At 40.1% G+C, this 25,214-nt stretch overlaps 1 protein-coding gene across 1 annotated transcript in view; it reads left to right on the top strand.

Annotated features, from left to right (window-relative positions):
* The window catches only part of Cdk17 (cyclin dependent kinase 17), a 77,600-nt gene that overhangs the window by 30,944 nt on the left and 21,442 nt on the right, over window positions 1–25,214 (top strand). The window contains exons 2-5 of the mRNA XM_075954875.1: window positions 13,671–13,817; window positions 17,139–17,303; window positions 21,873–22,006; window positions 23,651–23,776. Coding sequence (XP_075810990.1) covers window positions 13,700–13,817; window positions 17,139–17,303; window positions 21,873–22,006; window positions 23,651–23,776 — 543 coding nt within the window. The 5' untranslated portion in view covers window positions 13,671–13,699. The remainder of the gene's footprint in view (window positions 1–13,670; window positions 13,818–17,138; window positions 17,304–21,872; window positions 22,007–23,650; window positions 23,777–25,214) is intronic.

Below are 25,214 nucleotides of genomic sequence, written 5' to 3'. Positions count from 1 at the left end.
GGGCCTCTGGAAGAGCAGCCAGTGCTCTTAACCACTGAGCCATCTTTTTCCTTCCTTCCTTCCTTTCTTTTTTCTTTTCTTTCTTTCTTCCTTTCTTTCTTTCTTTCTTTTTTGGTTTTTTGAGACAGGGTTTTTCTGTTGAGCTAGCTTTCTAATCCTCTTCTTTTTATAATTTAAAAATCTTAGCCTGAGCTACTTAACTTTAAACAAGCATGAGTTACTATTAGTTTTGGTGGGCAGTATAATTTAAATGTTCTATAAATCTATTATGTGTTAATGTATGCCTGTAATCTCAACATTTGAAAGGCTGAGGAAGGATTATGTGTTTAAGGTCAGCCTGGGCTATGTAGTAAGATCCTAACCTCAGAAAAGACGGTAAACAAAGACTTTTGTGTCTTCTACAGTAATCACTAATGCTGAAAGATATCACAAGCCTAGAAAATGTGTAACAACACTGCAGTACTCTACTAGTGCAAAAATGAAGACAAAGGTCAGAGAGTGGAACAGACCGCAAGTGGGAAATACGGCAGGCGGTCTCGTACAGTCAGTTAGTGCAGGGGGCCTGAACCCTTGGGTGGAAGGAAGGACTAGGGAGACAGCTCGTTGTTGGAATACGGGCTTAGCATGCATGAGTTTAACTGGGTAAAAAAAGAAGCCAAAACCCAACTCTGCACTCTTGACAAAGCATAAATGCAGAATGTAAAAGGAGGTAAACCATGTAAACGTTACCCCAGAGAAGGCTGTGTTAATATGAGAGGAAAATATGGCATATTCATAAAATGGATTCCAGGTAAGCAGTGAAAAATCACACAGCAACATGAATAGCCTCGGAATTATGCTCAGGAAAGAAGTTACATGTAGCAAAACTATGCTTTTACCCGAGTGGTTCAGTATGAAGTTCCAAAGAAGTTGTCCTTTTGAGCTAGAGTCTCAGGTAGCCCCTGGCTGACCCATAGACGCTCACAGTGTAGCAAGGCCAGCTTTGAATTCTTGATCCTCCTGCCTCCCTCTTTTGAGTATAGGGATTACTGGCCTTGTGTCACTCCCAGGTACCTTTTGGTGGTGGTGTTTTATTCACTTTGTAATCCAGATGGCCTGACACTCACTATGTAGCTCAGACGGGACTAAGATTTGTGGGTGATTGTAGGCAGAGATTGCTCATTCATTCCCGGCCACCCACATGCGAATAATCACGCAGAAACTATTAATTAAAACACTGCTCAGTCTATTAGCTCGGGCTTCTTATTAACTAACTCTTATATCTTAAATTAACCCATTCCTATTATTTTGTAATTTACCACGAGGCTTCTGGTTTACTGGTGAGATTCCAGGGCGTCTGTCTCCTTTGGCAGCTACATGGCCTTTCCCTGACTCTGCTTTTTTTCTCCCCAATCTCAGCATGGAATTCCTGCTTTGCTCTATTATCCCCAAACATAATGTCATGTCATGGCCCAAACAGCTTCTTTATTCATTAACCAATAAAAGTAACACATAATACTGAAGGATTTCCCACACCAGTGATCCTCTGCCTCAGCCTTCTGAGTGCTAGGACTACATTGGTGTGAGCTACCTTCTTGGTTACTGTCTTAAGGGGTTGCAAGTCAGGGAGCTGCCATAACCTAGAACTTACTTGGTCACCTACACTGTGAGCTTCAGCATTGCTCAGATGTGCAAAGTTGAAAAAGTGTCTTGTATTTTTTAGTTAAAATAGCGTACATAAGTAGCATTTCATGGAACCCTTGACTTACTGTATGGAACCCCTCTGCAGACGCTTATCTTGGCATTATAATAATAATAATTGGTGACATTTCCATAAACTGTATATAAGGGGCTTTATCTGCGAGCCAGTTCTATGATGGTCTTTATAGATAAGCCTGTTCTAGTGATAGTTCCTTAACACTGCAATGGTTTATTAATATAAGGGGGAACCAGCTTCTTCCCTGGTTATTAAGCATCTGTGAAAGGACTCATAAACATGTGCTTTAACTTAGAGCATTTTTTTCTTACCAGTTTTTGCAATGGTGTTGTGATCTGTAATTGGTGATACCTTAGATTTTGTATGAGATAATTTTAAAATGACAAGCATTAAATATTAACAGGAAGGACAGCCTGTAGCTAGTTAAGATCCAAGGGCGAATAAGACTTAGTTTAAAGGGAAAATGTTTTCTGCTTAGAAGTATTGGAATGGGATTCCTCTAAAATCGTAACAAGTCAGACCTTGCACTAATCCATGCTAATCTTTTCCTCTGATGAATGCTGCCTAGATGGGAATTTCAAGTTTCCATGTAGATGCCAAATTGAGACTTAAGCATTTTTCCAATTCTTGAATTTCTGGCTTTGTTTTTTAAGATCCATACTTTTTACTATGAAGTTTAGAAAAGGTTATTTTTGTTAAAGGTTTGGTTTTATTAAAGCAGTTACTATTATTTTGATTATTTTGATATGTATTATTAATATAATTACTTCAGAATTCATAAGAAAAATATCAAACAGTCTTAAGTAGACTTTTATAACAAGATATTTGCATGGTGTTACTGTGAGTGCATAAACATGGAGACATAAGGTCATATAGACGGTTCTGACTGTTAATCCATCTCATCCAGCTCTCACACCCTCAGACACACATGCTGAGCTGGAGCTGAGCAGAGCAGGCGTCCTACAGGCTGCCTTGAAACCGTTTCTCTCTTGCTCGAGTCCTTTGTTTCACTCTGCCAGAGGAAGTGTGACTGGGTGAAGTGGGAGGGGATCAGGAGGGACAGAGACGGTTCTTTCTGTTCACTTCTTTTCCTTTCCCTGTCCACAGCATGGAGCTCTGCCCTGGCAGGAACAGGGTGGCCGGTGGTTCCAGTGTGCAGTTTTTGCATGTTCATAGAACCGCCTTTGTCGTATCTCAGATAAAATGAGCATTGCATAGTCATGTCCTCCTCAGGAATTTGCATGTGGCCATTGTGGGCCCTTCTCCAAGCTCTTGGCTTTTAGTGTCCTGCTAACAACTGACTCCTTTCAGAGGTTCAGTTTCATACAGCTTGTTTCAAGACCCTGAATTGTAATAATTCCAGCTACTTTCTCTCTGTTTCCTTCTGTTATGTGTGATTTCTGGTTCTGTAATAACCCATCTCTTCCTTTTTTTTTTTTTCCTTCTTAGTTCTCCAGTTCCTAGTTAGCCATTTACAGTAAATTCTTGGGGCTGGTGAGCTGGCTCAGTTGGTAAAGGTGCTTGCCCACCCAGGCCGAGTACCTGAGTTCAATCCAGGGGTGGCAGGAGAGAACTGACTTCTATACGTTGTCCTCTGCTCTGCACACATGTGTTCACACACACACACGTAATAAAATATAGGAAAAATCTGTTAAAATTATACATGTGATATTTGTCTTTTATCAAGTCTGTCTAATATACTTGTCAGAGTAATAGACCGTTGCCAATCCGAGTGCTGGGATGATGTCAGGCCGTCTGAGTTACTGAGTCTCTGCAGTATGGGAGGCTGCCTCCGTGTATCTGTCCTGTGGTATTTCCGTGGTCCCAGAGGTGTTTGGGCGTATGTCATCATACTTCCGTCATTTGCTCTTCTGTATTGTTCATCTCAAGGACGATGGTGCTGGGCTTTTCTTTTCTCTACCTAGATCTATATACGCAGGTGCACAGTGACTTCCAGCTAATGCACACGCTTGCAGAGCATTGTGGAGGGCAGAAGCCATGATAAAAGATACCTTGCTAGAAGGGAGGTTCTTACTTTAGCAGCTGGCATCTAAACTTCCTCGGAACTTGAAACTGGATCCTAATGTCATAAGTTGTATGAAACACCTCTAGAATCCACATTCCTGAGGCTTCCCCTGGCCTTCCCACCTCAGTTATCCAGAGATCGAACCTGCTCTTTCTCTTTTTGTTTGTTTTTAGAGATAGGGTTTCTCTGTGTAGCCCTGGCCATCCTAGGACTCACTCTGAAGACCAAGCTTTCCTCAGACTCAGAGATTCTCCTGCCTCTGCTTCCTGGAACCTGCTCATTCTTCCTGGCACGTCTTCCCCAACCTTCTTAAGGTATTCAGAGAAGGATGAGGTCAGTCTGCTGTGATATGTTGTGTCGTTTCTTAGCTTTCTGTGTGTTGTGCTCTGCTTCTAAGTAAATCTTCAAGCTTCCCTTCCTCCTCACCGGCCCACAAATTAACCCCGTGTTCTTTGATGTACTTTCATCATTGGTACTTTTGGATATGGGAACACAAACCCCAAACACACACACACACACACACACACACACACACACACACACATGGTTTCCGGGTTTTGAAGTTATCATACATATTATAATTTAACGCACATTCCTTTGCTGATTCCTCTATCATGATCTATAATAGACCTTAATGTCATTTCTCTTTGACTCTCCATTAATATAGGTTACCTCCATCTAACTATAAATCAACAAATTTATAATTTCTGTGTTAGCTTTCTGGTACTATTGCAGAAAACTTTAGCTACTTAAGGTTGTGTCGGCTTACAGTTTTGGTGGTCTCACGCTGTTATTGGCTCTTCTTTTAGGACTTAATGGTGAGGCAATCCATCCTGGTAGGAGCATTTGGTGGAGGAGGATCATTTTCTTCGTGACCAAGTGTGAGAAAGAGAAAAAAAAATGGTCGGTGCTAGCTTTTTGATAGCCCACCCTTAGTGACCTAAGTCCTCTTACTAGGCCCCCCTCTTCTCAGTAGCCCCAGTGGCTGTAGACAAATCCTTTAATTGCTAGGCTGAGGAACATTTAATAGACCTTCTTTGAAATGTTTGTATGTCTGAACAGTATGATCTATACTCTCTGCAGACTAGGGCCTTACCTATTCTGATGGCTCACAACCCCTGCATGACAATAGCAGGGATCTGACCTCTGCCAGCATGTGCACATGCCTCCACAGCAGACACATGGGAACACATAATTAAAATAATAACAAAATCAAATCGTAAAGGAAAAAAGGCCATTGTGAAGCCAGTACCCAGGATTATAGTTACTCCGCCACAGGACTGAAGACAGTAAACCAGTCCATTGTTCTTAAGATTCTTTTTATTATTAAAATATGTCATTGATTCTCTTCAGATCTTTAATTTATTAATTGTTAATTATGCCTGTCTATTTATTCACAATATTTTGCAAGCTTATTACCCACTGTTTTTGATAACTTGCACAGAATTATGGTAGTCTTGACATACACAGCCTTACTGATCCCTACATGTTATTCATATCTTTATGTGTATTTATGCAATAGCTAATATCTGTGACCCCAACTCTACAGACATTGACACTAGCTTTCCATGTGTTCTTCTTGCTTTTGCCTAATCATCAGTAACTATCACAAATGCATCTTTCAGTCTTTTTGCATGCAATAAAAATGTTGTGTATATTTATCTAAGCCAGTGGTTCTGAACCGTCCTAAAGCTGTGACCTTTAAATACAGTTCTGTGTGTTAAGGTCACCCCCAACCATAACATTTTCATCGACACTTCATAACTCTAATTTTGCTACTATTATTGCAATTCACAAGTTGAGAACCCCTGATAAGCAATACTTTTATTTTGAGTTTTGTAGAAGTATTACCAATCCAAGGTTCTATTTTGATAAAATATCAATCTTGGGCAGGGTTATAACTTAGTGGAGTCACCAAAGAAAAGGAGGATTGATTTATTTTAGAATTATAGTAGAGGAATTTAGATTTTTGTCGCATAGCAGTATTTCCTCATCCACCGTAGATAGTGATTGGTTTTAAAGTTCAGGAGGTAATCATTAGAGCAGGCGTTTTAAAATGACTATCTTTCAGTGAAGTTCTGGTTTTATGAGTAAAGTTATTTATTAAAACTTATTTATTTGTGTATATTGGTGTTCTTTCTGCTTATATATCTGTGTGCCATGTGTGTGCCTAGTGTCCTTGGAGGCCAGAAGAGGGCCCTGGATCCCAGAGATTGGTGTTATGGATGGGTTGAGCCACAACCATGTGGGTTCTGGGAATCGAACCCAGGTCCTCTGGAAGAGCAGCCAGTGCTATTATGGCTCCAGCCCACTTTTTTTTCTTTTTCTTTTTCTTTCTTTTTTTTTTTTTTTACAAAATAATTGTAGCTGGAGTGCATAATTTAAAAGGGGACTTTGTTTCATCTATGAAATGATATTCTGGTGTTCTTTGCCCTGTGCTTTCTTTTCAGTGGGCTTATTCATTTTGTCTATAGTGTGTCAGCCAAGGCTCCTCTTCTCGTAGTCACAGCCGCTCCCTGGCTCTGTTGAGCTGTTGAGCGAGACTACCACGGTCAGAAGCATCAGGTGACTTCCAGTAGATTACTTTCTGAAGTCACTGAAACCGAACAGCTGTTTAGAATAAAAACCCTTGTGGGGACTTAGCACCTGCAAGTCAGTTGATTATTCATGATGAGAAAGTATCTGCATTTTGATGATTTTAAAGTTGGGTTTTAATAAAATTTTAAATTTTAACCTATTGGCTAGTAACAAATCTGCTTGAAAAATAAGCTTAAAGAAAATAATAAAGTTCTTGTAGAAAGACATTATTCATTAAAATCCTGAGGATTCGGGATTGTGATTTACTTATCAGTGGCTGTACTTTTAGGGGAAACTGACCCTTCTTCTCCCAGCAGCTACGAATTACCCTTGATGAGAGCTGAAACTGTGTCCAGCTCCCTTCTCCCCACTGGGTCTGCACTTTAGAGGAAACCTGACCCTTCTTCTCCCAGCAGCTACGAATTACCCTTGACTAGGGCTGAAACTGTGTCCAGCTCCCTTCTCCCCACTGGGTCTGCACTTTTAGAGGAAACTGACCCTTCTCCCAGCAGTTACGAATTACCCTTGACGAGGGCTCAAACTGTGTCCAGCTCCCTTCTCCCCACTGGGTCTGGTCTGTATAGGTTTTGTGCATGGTGTCACAGCTGTTATGATACTGTATGGGTAGCTGTTCTGCTGTGCCCAGGGGCCTCCTCGGGCTCTTACACCCTTTCTGCCCCCTCTTCCACAATGATCCCTGAGCCCATGGAAGAGGGAGTGCAGGGTGTGTGTTCTTCAGGACTGGACATTAGTCACTTGGCTGGTTATGGGTGTCTTCTCTAATAAGTTGAGCTTCAATATGGATGTAATGATAGGTCATTGGGAGTTAGCTGTTTGATACTGTGTCCATGTAGCAGAATAGTAGTGGATCCTCTCCCAGGGTCTATGATCTGTCTGGCCTTAGATTCTTAGCCTTAAATCCAACCAGAAAATGGTTGTTTATGCCCATGATATTCATGCCACTATTGGACCCATGGACATGGCTTGCTGGTTGGGTTCACACTGGGATAGTATTGGTCATCACTTTTCTGCTCTCATAGGTGTGCATTGGCATCTTTCAGATCCATGGAAGCTAGCCAGCAGGGATGAAGGTCAGCACCAGCTTGCTTTCTCCATATGGTTGATGTCTTCAGCAGTAAGATCCTATCTCAAGTTTTGAAAGATATCCAAGAGCATTGGCAATAGCCTGTAATATCTGAGGACCTTTGGGACCTGGGGGTGGGTGGTACACATGCCATGGAACATGTGTGACAGTCGAAGGACAACTTGCTGGACTTAGTTCTTTTCCTTCTACCACATGAGCACTGGAGATCAATTCAGGTCATCAGACTTGGCTTGGACGCAGTTGCCCCTTACTAGCTGACCCACCTCACTGCCCCAAGAATTCTTTGTTTTTTGTTACATAGATTTAAATCCATTTGTTTTCTTTCATCTACTTTTTTGTTTGTTTATTTGTTTGAGACAGAGTTTCTCTGTGTAGTTTTGGAGCCTGTCCTAGAACTTGCTGTGTAGACCAGGTTAACCTTTAACCTGCCTTTGTCCCGAGTCCTGGGATTTCATCTATTTTAAGTTAACTCTTGCATATAGCATAAGAGTCCAACCCCACTGTGTTCCATTAGAATTTCTAATTGTTCCAGCACTGTTGTTGGAAAGACTGTCTTGTTTTGTTTGAGCTCCTAGTTCTACTCCTTAGATGTATGTGTTAGGTCTGATGTAGCATTACAATCCGTTGATTACCATAGCATTTCAGCAGACTTTGTAGTAAGGAAAATAAAGTCTTCTTAAAATTTTCTTATGTTTCAAATCATTGGGATTATTCAGGTTCCTTTGGAATACCATATACATTTTAGAGTACGTTCTCCTGTTGTTTGAAAAAAGTGTTGGGCTTTTGATTGAATTCATAGATCACCTTTGAGCAACAGTCTTAAGATTTGTCTTAAGTCCATGGAAAGGGAGTATGCTTTTATTTACGAACATCTTGTCTAACTTTATTCAGCAATATTTTTTAGGGTTTTTTTGCTTTGTTTTGTTTGTTTTTTCAATACAGTTTCTCTGTGTATCCCCGTTGTCCTGGAATTTGCACTGTGAACCAGGCTGGCCTCAAACTTAGAGAGATCCTCCTGCCTCTGCCTCCCAAGGACTGGGGTTAAAGGTGTGCACCACCACTGCCCAGCTGTGTTTTAGTTTTTAGCATATGCCTATCATCTCACTAGATAACTCCTAAGGATTTATATTATTTTAAATACAGTTTTGTTACTATTGTAAATGTATTATTTTGTGTGTGAGTTCATGTGTGTGGTGTAGATGTACATATGTGCACATATATGGTTTGTGAAGGTGTTGTTCCTCAAGAGTTATCTACCTTGCTTTTTGAGAAAGAACCTCTCACCAGTAAATATATTTTGTGCTGGATTTCCCTTTATTATACTAATTTATTCTCCTCAAATGTTAGATAACTACGTACATTGTACTTTTTCATGAATCAATATTGATACTTTGTATGATCCTGAGATATTTGTTCACTTATTAGGTGATTCCCTTTCTGGTGCATAAGTCATAGAATTTTATGTTATTATCTATTTAAATAGGTACTAATATCCCTATTTTCTTTTTTAAATTTTCTTAATTTTTAAATTTTATTTAGTTTTATTTTTTGTACTTTGGTGTTTTGACATAGGTGTCAGGTCCCCTGGAACTGGAGTTACAGGCAGTTGTTAGCTGCCGTGTGGTGCTGGGAATTGAACCCTGGTCCTCTGGAATAGCAGTCAGTGCTCTTAACTACTGAGCCATCTCTCCAGCATCCCCTGTTTTCATTTTAACTTGTGTTTATTTACTTGCGTGTGCGGCACTTGAATGCCATAGCGTGTGGTGGAGGTAAGGACAACTTTGAGAGTCTGTTCTTCCCTTCACCATGTGTGTTTGGAGGATAAAATTCAGTCACCAGGCTTGGCAGGAAGTCCCCTACCTACTGAGCCATCGCAGCCTCTCATTGGTGTTTTTTGTAAGTCAGTATAACATTTCAAAGACCCCAATTCTGTTTTGTTTATCCCTACCATGTTCTTACTGTGTACGTGTGCTCTGGTCTGCAGGGTATCTGTGTGCACCCGAGAGGATGTGTGCCCTGTTGTTCAGTGAAGTGTCTTGCATCTGTCTCTTAGGTCCCATACATAAAACTTGCAGTGTTTTCAGGGTCTCCTCCGTTTTGTCGCCTTTTTCTATCACTGTTGTAAGTTGGCTGTTGGAATTTCCGGCTTATTGTCACCCTCTTAGCTATATTCCATCTCTTTACTGTACCCCGAAAGCCTTCTTATATCATTCCTCATTGGACAGATCTGTTAGGAACAAATGTCTGTCATAATTTCTGTTTCATTTTTGAAGTATAGTTTTGCTGAATGTAATATTCTTGCTTAACATTTTCTTTTTTCATTCAGTATTGAACTATGCTATTCCTGGCCTTTTCATTTCTCATGCGTCATCGGTTTGTAATCATGTTGGGGACCCTTGTGTAGATTAGATAGCTTCACTCTGGCTACCTCAACATTCCTTGCTTTGGGATTTGTGTACTTTTAAAAAGGTGTCAATGTGGATCTCTTTGTGTTTATTCTTATTAGGTTTTGTGTATTAATGTCCTTGACATCCAAGTTGGAAAATTTGGGGCCAAAATTTATCTTAAAAATGTATTTGTTTCCATTTTGCTGCTCTTCAGGAAAACTATCCTGATGCTGGTAGTCTTGTGTGTGCTTGATGGGGTCCCACATGTCCCTGGTGCTCATCTTATTTATGTATTTACCAGAACAGTCTTCATTGTTTGATGGCAAAATACATATTCATTTGTACCATTGTTAATTGTGAGTAAGAAGTCATTCACACCTCCTCTCGTAAGCCTTAGGTCTCCTCATCTCCTTAAACCCCGAGATCTGTTTAATGTTCTGTGTTAGCATCAGCCGTCGCTGTTGTCCGTCCCTGGGTTCCTCTTCTGGGAAGACTGGAATTCTGTATCTGTTAATAGTTCCCACTTTCCACTCTTTCCCCAGGTTCTGGAACTTCCATGTCAGTTGTTTTTACATGGCCTTGTCTGCAGTTGTGAAGATGTTTTCCATGCTTGTGTGTTTTTATACCACACTTATATTTTACATTTGCCACATAAGTCTGTTTGGGCTGACCACTTTGTAGGTGCTCATGGGCCACATTGGCCCATAGTTTGGCTAGCTAAACTCAGTGCTGTAATACAGAATCCATATATAATTCATCTATCCTATGCTTTATTGTCGGGCACCATTCTCTAGAATCCAGTTCGTGAGCTTTGGGCAAGGGGCTGGAGGTTGAGAAAACACACAGAGAGACAGACAGACACACGGACCTCCAATCACTGGTACAAAGCCCTTCTTTAATAGCACCATGGAGGCTTAAATACCCAGCAGTCAGTGGCCAACAGGTGAAAAATCCCATCCTCTGATCCTCTAGGGAAGGCACAGCTTTTAGTAACTTCAATTAGAAGGCTCTAGCAGGGAAGAGCAGCTGAAGGCCAGGACTCAATTGGTCCCAACACTTTATTATTTTATTCTTATTATTTTATTCTAGAGCAATAGGCAAGACTGTGGTCTGCTTACTTTAAAAAATGTTACGTTGGGTTCTGCAGTGATGCTATGTAGTTAGGCAGACATTAGGGACCATATGACTCCGTTAGAGATGGTGGGGTCTGAAAAGTTGGCTTGAGGGCTGGCTTATGAGCACTTGCCTCGCATGCATGAGGTGCCGCATTTGGTCCTGAGCACTGACAATAACTATCCAGTATGACTTAGTTTCAAGTATTATGGAGACACTCAGATCGAGTGCAATATTCCAAGGGCTTCCAGGTTTTCGTCCAGGAGCCTCTCACAGATGTAGTAACTAAGCCTTCTTAGTTACTGCTCTGCTGGGCCTGGTGCTCCTGAACCTTCTTGAAAGAGGGCTTCTGTAGTGTGGACCTTTTTGTTATTGTTGTTCTTTGGTGTCTGAGGTCTCAGTATCTCCAGTCTAACTGGGAATTCACCGTATAACCCACGCTGTCCTGTCATCAATCAGCCTTCCAGGGGCTGGGGTTATAGGTGTGCGCTACCATGCTTAGCTCTAGCGAACGGTCTTAGAGAAACAAAATGATAGTTGAGAATGACTAACTTAGTCACCTTAAATATTTAAAATGTTGAAACAGATGACTTACTATTTGTCATGGCAGAGCTATATCCAAAGGTGCAGCTGTCAGAAGTGAAAAGGATAGCATTTAGGATGTCTACACTTAGCATAGTTAGGGCATGCCTACAGTTAGCTTGTTTCTTTGGAACCAGCTTAAGCTTGCTGGACTGCCTCCTATTGACATCTGTATATTGTTGTGTCTGACCCTCACCAAAACCTCTATTTTGCCTATGGTGGGGTAGCTTTAAGTGAACTGAAGTCCTGCTGAAGCTATGGAAGTGGAAGGGGAGTGAGACCGTTTTGAAGTATATGAGCCCTCAGTCAGTCCAAATTTGGGTAGAGATTGAGGAGGGGAGGGACAGAGACGCTGTATTTCTGCTGCTTGTGAGTCTTTAAAAGTTGACTACCATTAAACCGTTCTCAGTGGGAAGATAAGGGTTGAACAGGGCATAAGAGAAGAGCCCAAACCTACTGATGACAGTGAACAGAGCCTCCACTGGTTTGTACTGCTGCTCCTGTTCTGACCCTGGGTTTCCAGTTGGAGACTTGAAGGGTCTTCCCATGAAAGAGACGATAACGCCGGGGTGGTTCAGAGATTCAGTCTGCAGCGGTCTCTGTCCTTCACGGATTGAGATCGTCTCCTGATATGTTCTACTTGGACAGTGAGCTAGGAAAGAGGGGGATAGGGAGATTGCAGCATCTGGAGTCGGTCCACTGCTCTAGTTTCTCATCATCATTCACGTACAGCGTCTGGCATCCAGTAAACTTTGTCACCCGCACAGCCACAGGAGGAAAGACCCGACAGTAGAAACAGATCAACAGGTTGTACAGCCGCTGGGGTTGTAGACAGGAGCTTTACCATATGGTGATTCCTATGTTCATGAAAATGGAGGCTGAAGCTGAGACTTTCTCTAGAGAACTGGAATCTATGGAAAAGAATCTCATGGGGTTCTATAACTGAAAAGCAGATAGATGTCGTCACAGGCTAGACACAGGAGGAGGAGGATGAATGGTAAACTGGAGGGTGAGTTACTAGGCATTATTCAACACCAATTTGGCAGTTTACGTATTGGGACCAGACCAGGCTATCCCGTGGCTGCTTTTTAGACTTATTAACCAGCATATCTTAAGATTTTAGAGCTTGGAAATGAACAGAAACCATATTAGATTATAGTTGCAATACTTGCCTTTTAATGTGTGTAGTTTCGTATTTTATTATGGCGGTGTCGTAAAATTAGAGTAAATACATAGCAGGGTTATGGTCAAATATGAAATTATCAGTCACAAATTTGTGTTTCTGTTTCCCAGCCTTTGAGCAAACAAAAAATCTTTCCATAAGTCACCTGCTCGGCAAACCTAGAGTATACCCTTAGAATGAGAAATTAAGCAAAACACATAGAGAAGACATAGAAACAGCTAGCTGGCTTATTTTAGCATTGGGGCATTGTAAAGGCCCTTGTTTTATTTAGAATAACCTTCATAGCTTGCAAGGTGATCTGGTAAGTTTGCTTATTGTGGGCCCTAAAGAGCAATTAGAAAAGAAGGCACAGGTCTATTAGTTGGCTAAGGGAACAAGTGCCTTGTTTTTCACTTAGCAGACTTAACTGACTCTAGTGAGATGGGAAAAAATACTGCCAGTTACATTTGACATCGTGTAAATTGTAGCATGCAGTTTGTATGCTACAGAACTTCACAACTGTTACAATTGAAAAGAAAGGGTAAATGGTAAAATCTCACCTCTGAGTCTTAGTTCTGTTGCCTAGTGTTTGATGGTTTGCTTGGGGAAAGTCTTTGAGCGATTTTCCTACCATGAAAGTGGGAGAAGACACAGATCTGACTCTTAACTGACTGATGGCTGAGACTTGTGATGGAACCCACGCATCAAAGTAACAAACAGTCCATTTTCACGAGCAGTTTCCAGAGGGCATGCTGTAGGGAGTTTTCATTTCTTCAGGTCTCATTCTGAAGGTCTCTCTGTGGACCTTAATAGAATTTTCCCCTTCTGTGATGCCAACTAAATATAACATTAATCAAATTACACCTTTTTAAACAAAAAAAGTGTAGATTCTGTGATGTTTTCTGGAATTGAGGAATCCTTAATATATTCCTCTTTTAAAGATTCCCTGTGAACCCAGAGTGACATTTTTCTTGAGCAATAAAATACTTAAATTTCCCTTTTTGTTTGTTCTTCACTTTCAGAACTTTTCACGCTACATCCAGCTGATAGGATGAAAAAGTTTAAGAGGAGACTGTCCCTCACGCTCAGGGGAAGCCAGACGATCGATGAATCCCTGTCCGAGCTGGCCGAGCAGATGACAGTGGAGGAGAGCAGCAGCAAAGACAACGGTAATGCTGGGCCCGAGGATTTAACTGCCTCATAAATACCATGTAAACAAGCCGAACGTGGTGCCTTTGTTTGTTTGTTTTGGAGGGGGCAAGACTCACTTGAATATGCTTGACTAATGCCATATTCTGCTCTTATCCCAAATGAGATATACTACCAATGTCCTTGGTCTACTGCTCCTGTGAATACCTTTCTATTTTATTAGTTCTTAAATAAGAATAAAGTCTATAAAATTATAGTGATTGTTAAATAACTATTTGTAAACTAGCATTTAAATATTTTGTGACTTGAATATGTTTATAAAATTCTTGTTTGTAGCTTTATCGTAGTTTTATAGCATTCTAGGTGTGCATTGACTGTCTCCATAGATTACAAGATTGATCAGATAAGTGAATTTACTGTTTTCTTAACGTACCACAGTGTGTTCATAGCACTGAGAACACTTATAACAAAGACAAAAACATGATCTTTCATTTAACAGTGCTTTTTCCAACACAAGGTAATAGCACACAAATTTTAACGTAAAAATTTGAAGGATTTGTTGAGTGAATTAAAATGTAAGATTGGTGAAAATCTTAGAACAAGGCTGTAGAATCAAAGCCAAAATCACCCAAGGCACGTCCTAGCGACCCTTTCTTATCCTGTTTATCTCCTAGAACACAAGACTTAGCTCCTTTCCTCTTCCTGCCTCTCCTTTTCTCCTCATTAAATTATACATTTTGTGTTTTTACTTTCTCATCTTGCTCCTTTTCATTAGAGTTAAACTAATAATCACACGGCAGAGGCTATATTAGACTGTTTTGAGATTTCCTTCACTGATTAATCTAAAACTCTTAAATTTAGTCTCAGGCAGACTTTTCAGACAAGGGCAAAAAGCAGCCACCTTCTTCACCAAAATATCACAAGAACAGTCTCTAGGAAACATACTAAAATTCTCCTCTGAAACCTGTTGAGCCTGCCCCCCTCCACAGTTCAGATCTCCCTCAGCACCGCCATCTTCTATACTCCTACTAGAGTGGCCCATAAGCAGCGCTTAAAGCATTCACCTGCTTTGATTCACAGTCCCAAGGTCCATATTCCTTCACCTGGTACCAACTCCTGTCTTAGGGTTTCTACTGCTGTGAAGAGACACATACCACAGCAACTCTTATAAAGGAAAACATTTAATTGGGACTCGCTTACAGCTTCAGAGGTTTAGTGCATTGTATTCATGGCAGCATGCAGGCAGACACTGCTTTGGAGCAGGAACTGAGAGTTCTACATCTTGATCCGCAGGCAGCAGAAGCAACTGTGTGTTTTACACTGAGTGTAGCTTGAGCAGAGGAGACCTCAAAGCCTCCCACACTTCCTCCAACAAGGCCATCTACTCCAGCAAGGCCACACCTCCTAATAGGGCCACTCCCTGGAGGCAGGCATGCATTTTCTTTCCAACCACCAGAGGTAAAATGTTAAAAAATACCTAGTATTTTTAAAATAGTATAAGTTATTTATTTATAGCAGACAGTAAAGAAGAAAAAAATAGGAATGCTGTTGGAGTGACTTGATACCATACCCGAAGACATAGCAAACATTGATCCCTCTTTGTCATGAACTGCCACAGTCAGTTGCTGCTAATTTTCTGTGTGTACGGTAGATTTTTTTTTTTTAGACAGGGACTCTAAGTCTGGTTTGGATCATGTCGGTGCCTACTAGCTATAGTAAACATACTTCCCCCATAGTTTATTTTTCCCCGTTTTGTTTTTAGCATAAAAACTACAGAAGGTAGGTTGCACACAGAGATAGTGTCCATGCCAACATGCTGTGTAAGAATATATGTGGACTGTGCTATTTAAAGACTCATATGTAATGTATGTAATAAGATTATAAAGCAAAAGTGGTCTTTATCTACTTTAAAACAGTGTCCATGCTGGCTGAAGGAATAAGTGAAATAGTTTATAGCTTCTCTGAGTAAACTTCCACAGACAGATTTTTGATTTCCAATCTCTAGATTGATCACAAGCGAGGTCAGGAGCCCTGATACACTTTCATGCTATGTAGGCATGTGGCTGTCATGTGTGTTGTAACAAAATGGAGAAGTTCACCCTTGTAGGGCTGTAATTATATAAATACCTTAGGAAAATGTAATACACGGCACCTTTGATTATCATCTATGTTTTTCTTCTCAACTGGAATTTGAGAGATTTCTATAGTTTTAATAATTGTATCACACTTTGAAGCTTAAAATCAGTTTAAGATGTTCTGCTATAACTGTAATTCACAATACATTGTGTAGCTAGAATGTTTGCACATTGATTCGTGGATTGAATCCAGGAAAGAAGAATCCTAAATTTTACATATTGAATTTGAAGTCAGTTCGTAAAAATAAGCTTAATCTTGGCCACTCTGTACATACTGACCCTAACTTAGAACAGCTTTATTAAAACATAAATTTAAAATTGTAACTGGAGGTGTAAGATATTATTTCTAAAATAACCTACTGTGAAAGATAACTCTGAGAAAATTTTATGTTTTGTTTTATTTATGTGTTTGTAGCACTGAGCCTTGGACTTGGGGCCTCACACCTGCTAGGCAAACACTATACCACTGAGCTGTATTGCCAGCCCTAAGAATTTTGTTTTTAAAAACTGTCAAAAATTAACTTGTTTCATTTCCTCTAAAAGTTAAGCATAGAGTTATTATATTTTGGGAGGTATACTTAATGAAATTGAAATAGGTGTTAGAACAAAATACTGCTAAGATTCTTCCTCACGGATAGCTGATTCTGATGTACTGTATTGTCAGATATTTCTGCTCCGTAATGGGTCTTTGCTTGTTTAAAAGTTATTTATATAACAAAATACCATTTGGAAAAATTGTCTCAGCCTCCGTAATGATAAGCACTTAAGTATACCTTTTTTATTCACTAACTGACTTGTCTTTCTGAACGTCTAAAATAGAGGTTTGGATTTCTCTAGGTAAGGATTACATGTTTATATTCTATAGCACACTTGACTATGGGGCGCATGCAAGATAGGCAGCACATGAAGTAGTATCAAAATGATTTCAAGATACAAGTCATTTGATAATAAAAATTTTGGCGGGGTATATTAGTGATTGTTAACCAGTTTTGGTCTTTGGATCAACTTAAAATGTTAAGATATTTTCTATAAATATTCTTTCATAGAAATTATTTTAATTCTTGCATCTTGAATAGCAAAGAAGTGAGCTTCCATGTCAATGATCTCTATTACAACTTTTGCTTTGTTTTGTCTTCTTAACCCTTCTCATGCGATCCCGACTCTGGCGATGACCGTGGAATGATTCTTGGATGCCATGAACCACAGAGCCGATCGTGAAGAATGGCAGGCCTCCAACGTCCCACAGTATGCATTCCTTCCTCCACCAGTACACGGGCTCCTTCAAGAAGCCGCCACTGCGAAGGCCCCACAGCGTCATTGGAGGAAGCCTTGGTTCCTTCATGGCAATGCCCAGGAATGGAAGCAGATTAGGTAATGTGCTTCTGTTACATTTAACTTTCTGATTGTAAGACATGTACACTGGTTGTGAGTTGTATGAAGAAAGAAATATGGAGGAGTGTCAGTGCCATAGGGCAATAGTGTTTGCACACCTGTTCATCCAGAACAACCTTTATAAAAATCAGACGAAAGGTTCCAGGCTGTGGCTAGTGTTCGCCTGTCACACTGTGTCCTAGTATGTAGTCACGCTGTACCTTAGTATATAGTCACACTGTGTCCTAGTATTTAGTCACACTGTATCCTAGTGTATAGTCACACTGTGTCCTAGTATTTAGTCACACTGTATCCTAGTATTTAGTCACACTGTATCCTAGTATATAGTCACACTGTGTCCTAGTATTTAGTCACACTGTATCCTAGTATTTAGTCACACTGTGTCCTAGTATTTAGTCACACTGTATCCTAGTATATAGTCACACTGTGTCCTAGTATATAGTCACACTGTGTCATAGTATTTAGTCACACTGTATCCTAGTATATAGTCACACTGTGTCCTAGTATTTAGTCACACTGTATCCTAGTATATAGTCACACTGTGTCATAGTATTTAGTCACACTGTATCCTAGTATTTAGTCACACTGTATCCTAGTATATAGTCACACTGTGTCATAGTATTTAGTCACACTGTATCCTAGTATATAGTCACACTGTGTCATAGTATTTAGTCACACTGTATCCTGGTATATAGTCACACTGTGTCATAGTATTTAGTCACACTGTATCCTAGTATATAGTCACACTGTGTCATAGTATTTAGTCACACTGTATCCTAGTATATAGTCACACTGTGTCATAGTATATAGTCACACTGTATCCTAGTATATAGTCACACTGTGTCATAGTATTTAGTCACACTGTGTCATAGTATTTAGTCACGCTGTATCCTGGTATATAGTCACACTGTGTCATAGTATTTAGTCACACTGTATCCTAGTATATAGTCACACTGTGTCATAGTATTTAGTCACACTGTATCCTAGTATATAGTCACACTGTGTCATAGTATATAGTCACACTGTATCCTAGTATATAGTCACACTGTGTCATAGTATTTAGTCACACTGTATCCTAGTATATAGTCACACTGTGTCATAGTATTTAGTCACACTGTGTCCTAGTATTTAGTCACACTGTATCCTAGTATATAGTCACACTGTGTCATAGTATTTAGTCACACTGTATCCTGGTATATAGTCACACTGTGTCATAGTATTTAGTCACACTGTATCCTAGTATATAGTCACACTGTGTCATAGTATTTAGTCACACTGTATCCTAGTATATAGTCACACTGTGTCATAGTATTTAGTCACACTGTATCCTGGTATATAGTCACACTGTGTCATAGTATTTAGTCACACTGTGTCATAGTATATAGTCACACTGTGTCCTAGTATTTAGTCACACTGTATCCTAGTATATAGTCACACTGTGTCATAGTATTTAGTCACACTGTATCCTAGTATATAGTCACACTGTGTCATAGTATTTAGTCACACTGTATCCTGGTATTTAGTCACACTGTGTCATAGTATTTAGTCACACTGTATCCTAGTATTTAGTCACACTGTATCCTAGTATATAGTCACACTGTGTCATAGTATTTAGTCACACTGTATCCTAGTATATAGTCACACTGTGTCATAGTATTTAGTCACACTGTATCCTAGTATTTAGTCACACTGTATCCTAGTATATAGTCACACTGTGTCATAGTATTTAGTCACACTGTATCCTAGTATATAGTCACACTGTGTCATAGTATTTAGTCACACTGTATCCTGGTATATAGTCACACTGTGTCATAGTATTTAGTCACACTGTATCCTAGTATATAGTCACACTGTGTCATAGTATTTAGTCACACTGTATCCTAGTATATAGTCACACTGTGTCATAGTATATAGTCACACTGTATCCTAGTATATAGTCACACTGTGTCATAGTATTTAGTCACACTGTGTCATAGTATTTAGTCACGCTGTATCCTGGTATATAGTCACACTGTATCCTAGTATATAGTCACACTGTGTCATAGTATTTAGTCACACTGTATCCTAGTATTTAGTCACACTGTATCCTAGTATATAGTCACACTGTGTCATAGTATTTAGTCACACTGTATCCTAGTATATAGTCACACTGTGTCATAGTATTTAGTCACACTGTATCCTGGTATATAGTCACACTGTGTCATAGTATTTAGTCACACTGTATCCTAGTATATAGTCACACTGTGTCATAGTATTTAGTCACGCTGTATCCTAGTATATAGTCACACTGTGTCATCGTATTTAGTCACACTGTATCCTAGTATATAGTCACACTGTGTCCTAGTATTTAGTCACACTGTATCCTAGTATATAGTCACACTGTGTCATAGTATTTAGTCACACTGTATCCTAGTATATAGTCACACTGTGTCATAGTATTTAGTCACACTGTATCCTGGTATTTAGTCACACTGTGTCATAGTATTTAGTCACACTGTATCCTGGTATTTAGTCACACTGTGTCATAGTATTTAGTCACGCTGTGTCCTAGTATTTAGTCACGCTGTATCCTGGTATATAGTCACACTGTGTCATAGTATATAGTCACACTGTATCCTAGTATATAGTCACACTGTGTTCTAGTATTTAGTCACACTGTATCCTGGTATTTAGTCACACTGTGTCATAGTATTTAGTCACACTGTATCCTGGTATTTAGTCACACTGTGTCATAGTATTTAGTCACGCTGTATCCTAGTATATAGTCACACTGTGTCCTAGTATTTAGTCACGCTGTATCCTGGTATATAGTCACACTGTGTCATAGTATATAGTCACACTGTATCCTGGTATATAGTCACACTGTGTCATAGTATATAGTCACACTGTATCCTGGTATATAGTCACACTGTGTCATAATACATAGTCATGCTTCAGTAGCTCTTTAAGTCATTACCACATAACGATCCAGTGCAAGAAATAGATTGTCACCTGATTTGTTATTCTTTTGCCTTTGTGTCCTTAGAAATATCTAGAAAAAAAAATCTGCGAGTTTTTGTGTATTTGTGTCTCTGATCTTTTTTGTTAGTGGTGTATGATGTTTTGATTTTAAAAATCATTTTAAACATAGCTGTTTTACTGTCCCATTGGATAACTGTATTTACTAAAGCTCCTGAGTATTTTTTTATACTATTTGCTTTATTTCTTACCACAGAAGGTTACTTTCTGGCTCGTCTCAGTAATTTTAAGACTGAGTCTCCCGACAATGTGGTTTCATCTGTGAGAAATGTGCCATTATCCCTGTCGGTGCGGCACAAAAGAAAGAATGGGGTGCCGGAGTCCCCTCAGCTGGTTCCTGGGAGATGATTGCTACTGCTGGTTGTTAGACATCGCTGCTGTTAGACTTTCAATTGTGCAGGTTTAGAGTTAAGCGGCTCAACTTAAAGAACGAGTACTCCAGTCATTACCCTTTAGCCGCTTTACCGCTGTCTGAGATTATCTACTCTCTGAGGGTTCATTTGCATTGCGTGTCATAGTGATAATACTGTATAGTGGTGTGCACAGTTCTGTGCATTGCGTGTCTTAGTGATAATACTGTATAGTGGTGTGCACAGTTCTGTGCATTGCGTGTCTTAGTGATAATACTGTATAGTGGTGTGCGCAGTTCTGTGCATTGCGTGTCATAGTGATAATACTGTATAGTGGTGTGCGCAGTTCTGTGCATTGCGTGTCATAGTGATAATACTGTATAGTGGTGTGCACAGTTCTGTGCATTGTGTGTCAATAGTATGGGATAAAACTGTATAACGGTGTGCTGTTGCACAGTTCTTTCTATCACGTCACATGTCCAGTAAGACTGTGCCGATGATTTGAAGTCAGCCATGAAAGGGGTATTTATCTTCAAGAAATCAGGTCTTGGTTTGTAGTTCTGTTGGTTGTGTAGACAAGAGGTTGGTTTGCAGATGTTGTAGGTTTTATGGCTTTAGTCACTGTTGCATCTTCTTTCCCTGTGGGCAGAAATCTTTCAAAATGCAGCCAACATTTTTAGCTCAGGAGCAGTATAAAAACATCAGTTCTTGCTGGGCAGCAGTGGCACATGCCTTTAATCTCAGCACTCAAGGGGCAGGGGCAGGCAGATCTATGTGAGTTTGAGGCCAGCCTGATCTACAGAGTAAGTTCCAGGACAGCCAGAGCTACACAGAGTAAACCCATATCCAAAAAAAAAAAAAAAAAATCTGTCCTTGAGACTCTTGGTCTAGGGTTAAGGTGGTACTATTGGCAGTGTTAGTAGTGTAGACGGAATGTAGAAGTGTATTATGCCTTTGTCAGTTTCATAGTGAGTGACACAAAACTTGAATAAGCAAATATTCTCTAGTTCTTGATATTCTTCACATTTCAGTAAAGTCCTTTAACCCATGAGCAAAGTAGTGAAGTTCCCTTGTTGACTGCCTCTGTTTTACCTGTAATGATAAGGAATTATATGATAATTATAGATAATAATAGATATCTGTATTTTAAAGGTAGACAATGCCTCCTTTTCTGCTACAGATATTGTTCATGAAAATCTGAAAATGGGATCAGATGGTGAGAGTGACCAAGCGTCTGGGACATCATCTGATGAAGTCCAGTCACCTACCGGCGTTTGCCTCAGAAACCGTATACACAGACGGATCTCAATGGAGGCAAGTGTTTACAGAATGCAAATATGCCTTTGTCTGGATAGTGGTGTTTTTAAAGGAATATACACACAGATGGAGCCAATAGATGCCTATTTGAAACCTTTCCCTTTTTTCCCCTCACAAACAAATTGTCTACTATGTGCCAGGCACAGTTCACACACACACACACACACACACACACACACATACACACACACACATACACACACACACATACACACACACACACACAGACACACACACACACACATACACACACATACACACACACACACATACACAGACACACACACACAGACACACACACACACACACACACACACATACACATACACACATACACATACACACACACACATACACACACACACACACAGACACACACACACACACACATACACACACACACACAGACACACACACACACACTGAAAAAAAAACAAAACAAAAACCAGGCCCAGGGCAGCAGAAAGAGACTCTGAAGGAGAACGCTGGCAGCTGGAGAGCCGAGGGAACCCAGCAGCCGAGGTGATGCGGGGCTCTCTGCCTTGGCACTTTTCGTGATGGCGAATGGCCCTTACCCAAGAGCCCCTGTGCCTAGTGAGCTGGAGTCTAAATGTTTCTTTTTTCTAATTACAGTCCCAAGACAACTATACATTAATACAGTTCACATTCTGTAGAAAACCGTTTTCTTAATCACACCTTTTCAGTAGTCATCTGGGCAGTTTGTAGTTCTTATATGTAAGTTTTAATTCTAAGAGGCATAAGTAAGCCAGAACCAGCTTGTTTTGTACTTTGTTAGTCTCTCCTGTATGGTTCCCTACACCTATATATCCCTATGGTACATTAGGATATTTCTCCATGTAAAAGATGATTCTCTACGCCTATACATCCCTATAATACATTTATTTCTCCATGTAAAAGATGATTCTCTACACCTATACATCCCTATGGTACATTTATTTCTCCATGTAAAAGAAGAGAGAGTTGGGAACTGCAAGGGGCTTCAGCAGCAGAGACTACTTGGTGCCCTTGCAGGGAACCCAGGTCCAGTTCACGGTGCCCATGTGGTTCTAGGGGACCTGGTACTCCCTTCTGGCCTCTGAGTGCACTAGGCACACACGTGATTCACATACATAAATGCAGATACAACATTCATAAACATAAGTAAATATTAAAAATGCATGTTGTAGTCTTATGAACAGATGTTTGTTATGACTGTTATTATTTCAGTATATCTTGTAAGTTAAAAAGCTTTCTGCAAAGATACCGAGCATGTTTCAGAATAACACTTTAGGAGACTCAAGAGATGGTTCAGCAGGTAGCAGCACTTGCCAGCAAGCCTGTAGCCTGAGTTCAGTCCCTGGAGCCCATGTGCTGGAAGGAGAGAACTGATTCCTACAGACTGTCCTCTGGTCACTTAGCAATTGCACTCTGTCTTAGACTGCTTCCTTCTACATAGAGTGTGATCTCAAAGTAAAGTTCAGCTTAGATTTGCTAAAGAAAGTGCTGAGCCTTTTAAAACCATTTCTGTAAGACCGCATTATTTGCCTTTGATGGCAGAAATATTTTGACCTTAAGTGATTTTGGAATTTCAAGAAAACTTGAGTTACTTGGTCTAATGCCCTGGCTTCTCCATCTGTGCAGGACTTGAATAAGCGGCTGTCCCTTCCTGCAGACATCAGGATACCTGACGGGTACCTGGAGAAGCTGCAGATCAGCAGCCCGCCCTTCGACCAGCCCATGAGCCGCAGGTCCCGGAGAGCCTCCTTGGTAAGTTTCTGGCCTTGCGCTGGACCACTAGGATGATTCGTTTGCCTTTCTGGAGTGTAACTCTTGTTGCCTGTTTGTCTCTCCTTTCCCCCTCCTGTCTCCCTCCTGCTCTTCCTTTTCTCTCTTCCCATCCTTTCCTGCCTCTTAACTTTCTTAAACCCAGGAGTTTGCTTGTGCTAGGCAACTGCTCTACACTCATTTGTACCCCCAGCCCTGAAGGTTTTTTTTGTTTTGTTTTGTTTTTTTGGTTTTTTCGAGACAGGGTTTCTCTGAGGTTTTGGAGCCTGTCCTGGAACTAGCTCTTGTAGACCAGGCTGGTCTCTAACTCACAGAGATCCACCTGCCTCTGCCTCCCAAGTGCTGGGATTAAAGGCGTGCGCCACCACCGCCCGGCCCTGAAGTTTATTTTTATATGTAAATTTTAAGGCACTCACTTAGTTTTATTATATTATTGTCTACATTTTGTCATTTTTTACACTTAAAGGAGCCGGACTTAAATTATATCTGATTTTTGGATATATGAGTACCATCTGGACTAGATGTGCAGCCGTGTGTTGGTGATGCATTTACAGCAGTGTACCCAGACTCTAAGTCAGCTCATTGTATTTATGTGGTCTTGTCATACTCGTGTAACCAGTACCCAGATGAATAAATGAACGTTCTAGACACTTTCCGTTACTTTTCTCTTTACTTGATACCCCTCCTTCCTTAACTTGCCCATAATCCCTGTTTTCTGATAATGAAGATTAGTTTTATATACTTGGTTACACTGTTTTGAGTATACTCTTCATAGGGTGATTTTATATCTGAGCCTTCTTCTTATTCATAGACATGATGATATTTGTTTTTTAAAGTACTTAATACTTTCTGACATATTCTTGGAGAGAGGGACTTGGTAGTCTGGAATTGGCTGTGTAAACCAGGTGCCTTCACTCATCTACTTTGCTCAGCCACCTTAAGTGCTGGAATCGCAAGCATCTTCTACAACACCTGAATCTGTCTCCTGCTTACTCTGATTTCACCTTTTGAACTATATGTAGTTATAAATATATGTTATAAAAATGTGTTTATGCAAATATGCAAGAAAATTGTGTATTATACAAAGTCTCTATGATATTATAAAATCGCAGTTTGTATATAAGTATACAGAATGTATTTTTGTAGTGACCTTATTTCGTTCATTGCTAAGTCTGTGTGTTTCATCTGTTTTGCTGCATGGAGTCATAGTCTGTTCTCATTGTCGTATGGTGCGCAATTGTATAAGTGTCCTATCTTTCTTGAGTGTGTTAGACTTTTGAACAGGCTTGCTGAGACTGTGAAAAGTTATTTCTTAAAGTAATGAATTATTCTCTTGGAATAAATTACCATAAAAATCTTCATTTGTATAAAGAGCACATTATGGAGTCTTAATATTGTATTAAAATGTAAGGCTTCTAGA

This window comes from Microtus pennsylvanicus, chromosome 20 (assembly GCF_037038515.1).
Source record: "Microtus pennsylvanicus isolate mMicPen1 chromosome 20, mMicPen1.hap1, whole genome shotgun sequence".
NCBI lineage: Eukaryota > Metazoa > Chordata > Mammalia > Rodentia > Cricetidae > Microtus > Microtus pennsylvanicus.
The sequence above is the reverse complement of the archived record's forward strand: the minus strand, read 5'-3'. Positions and strand labels throughout refer to the sequence as shown.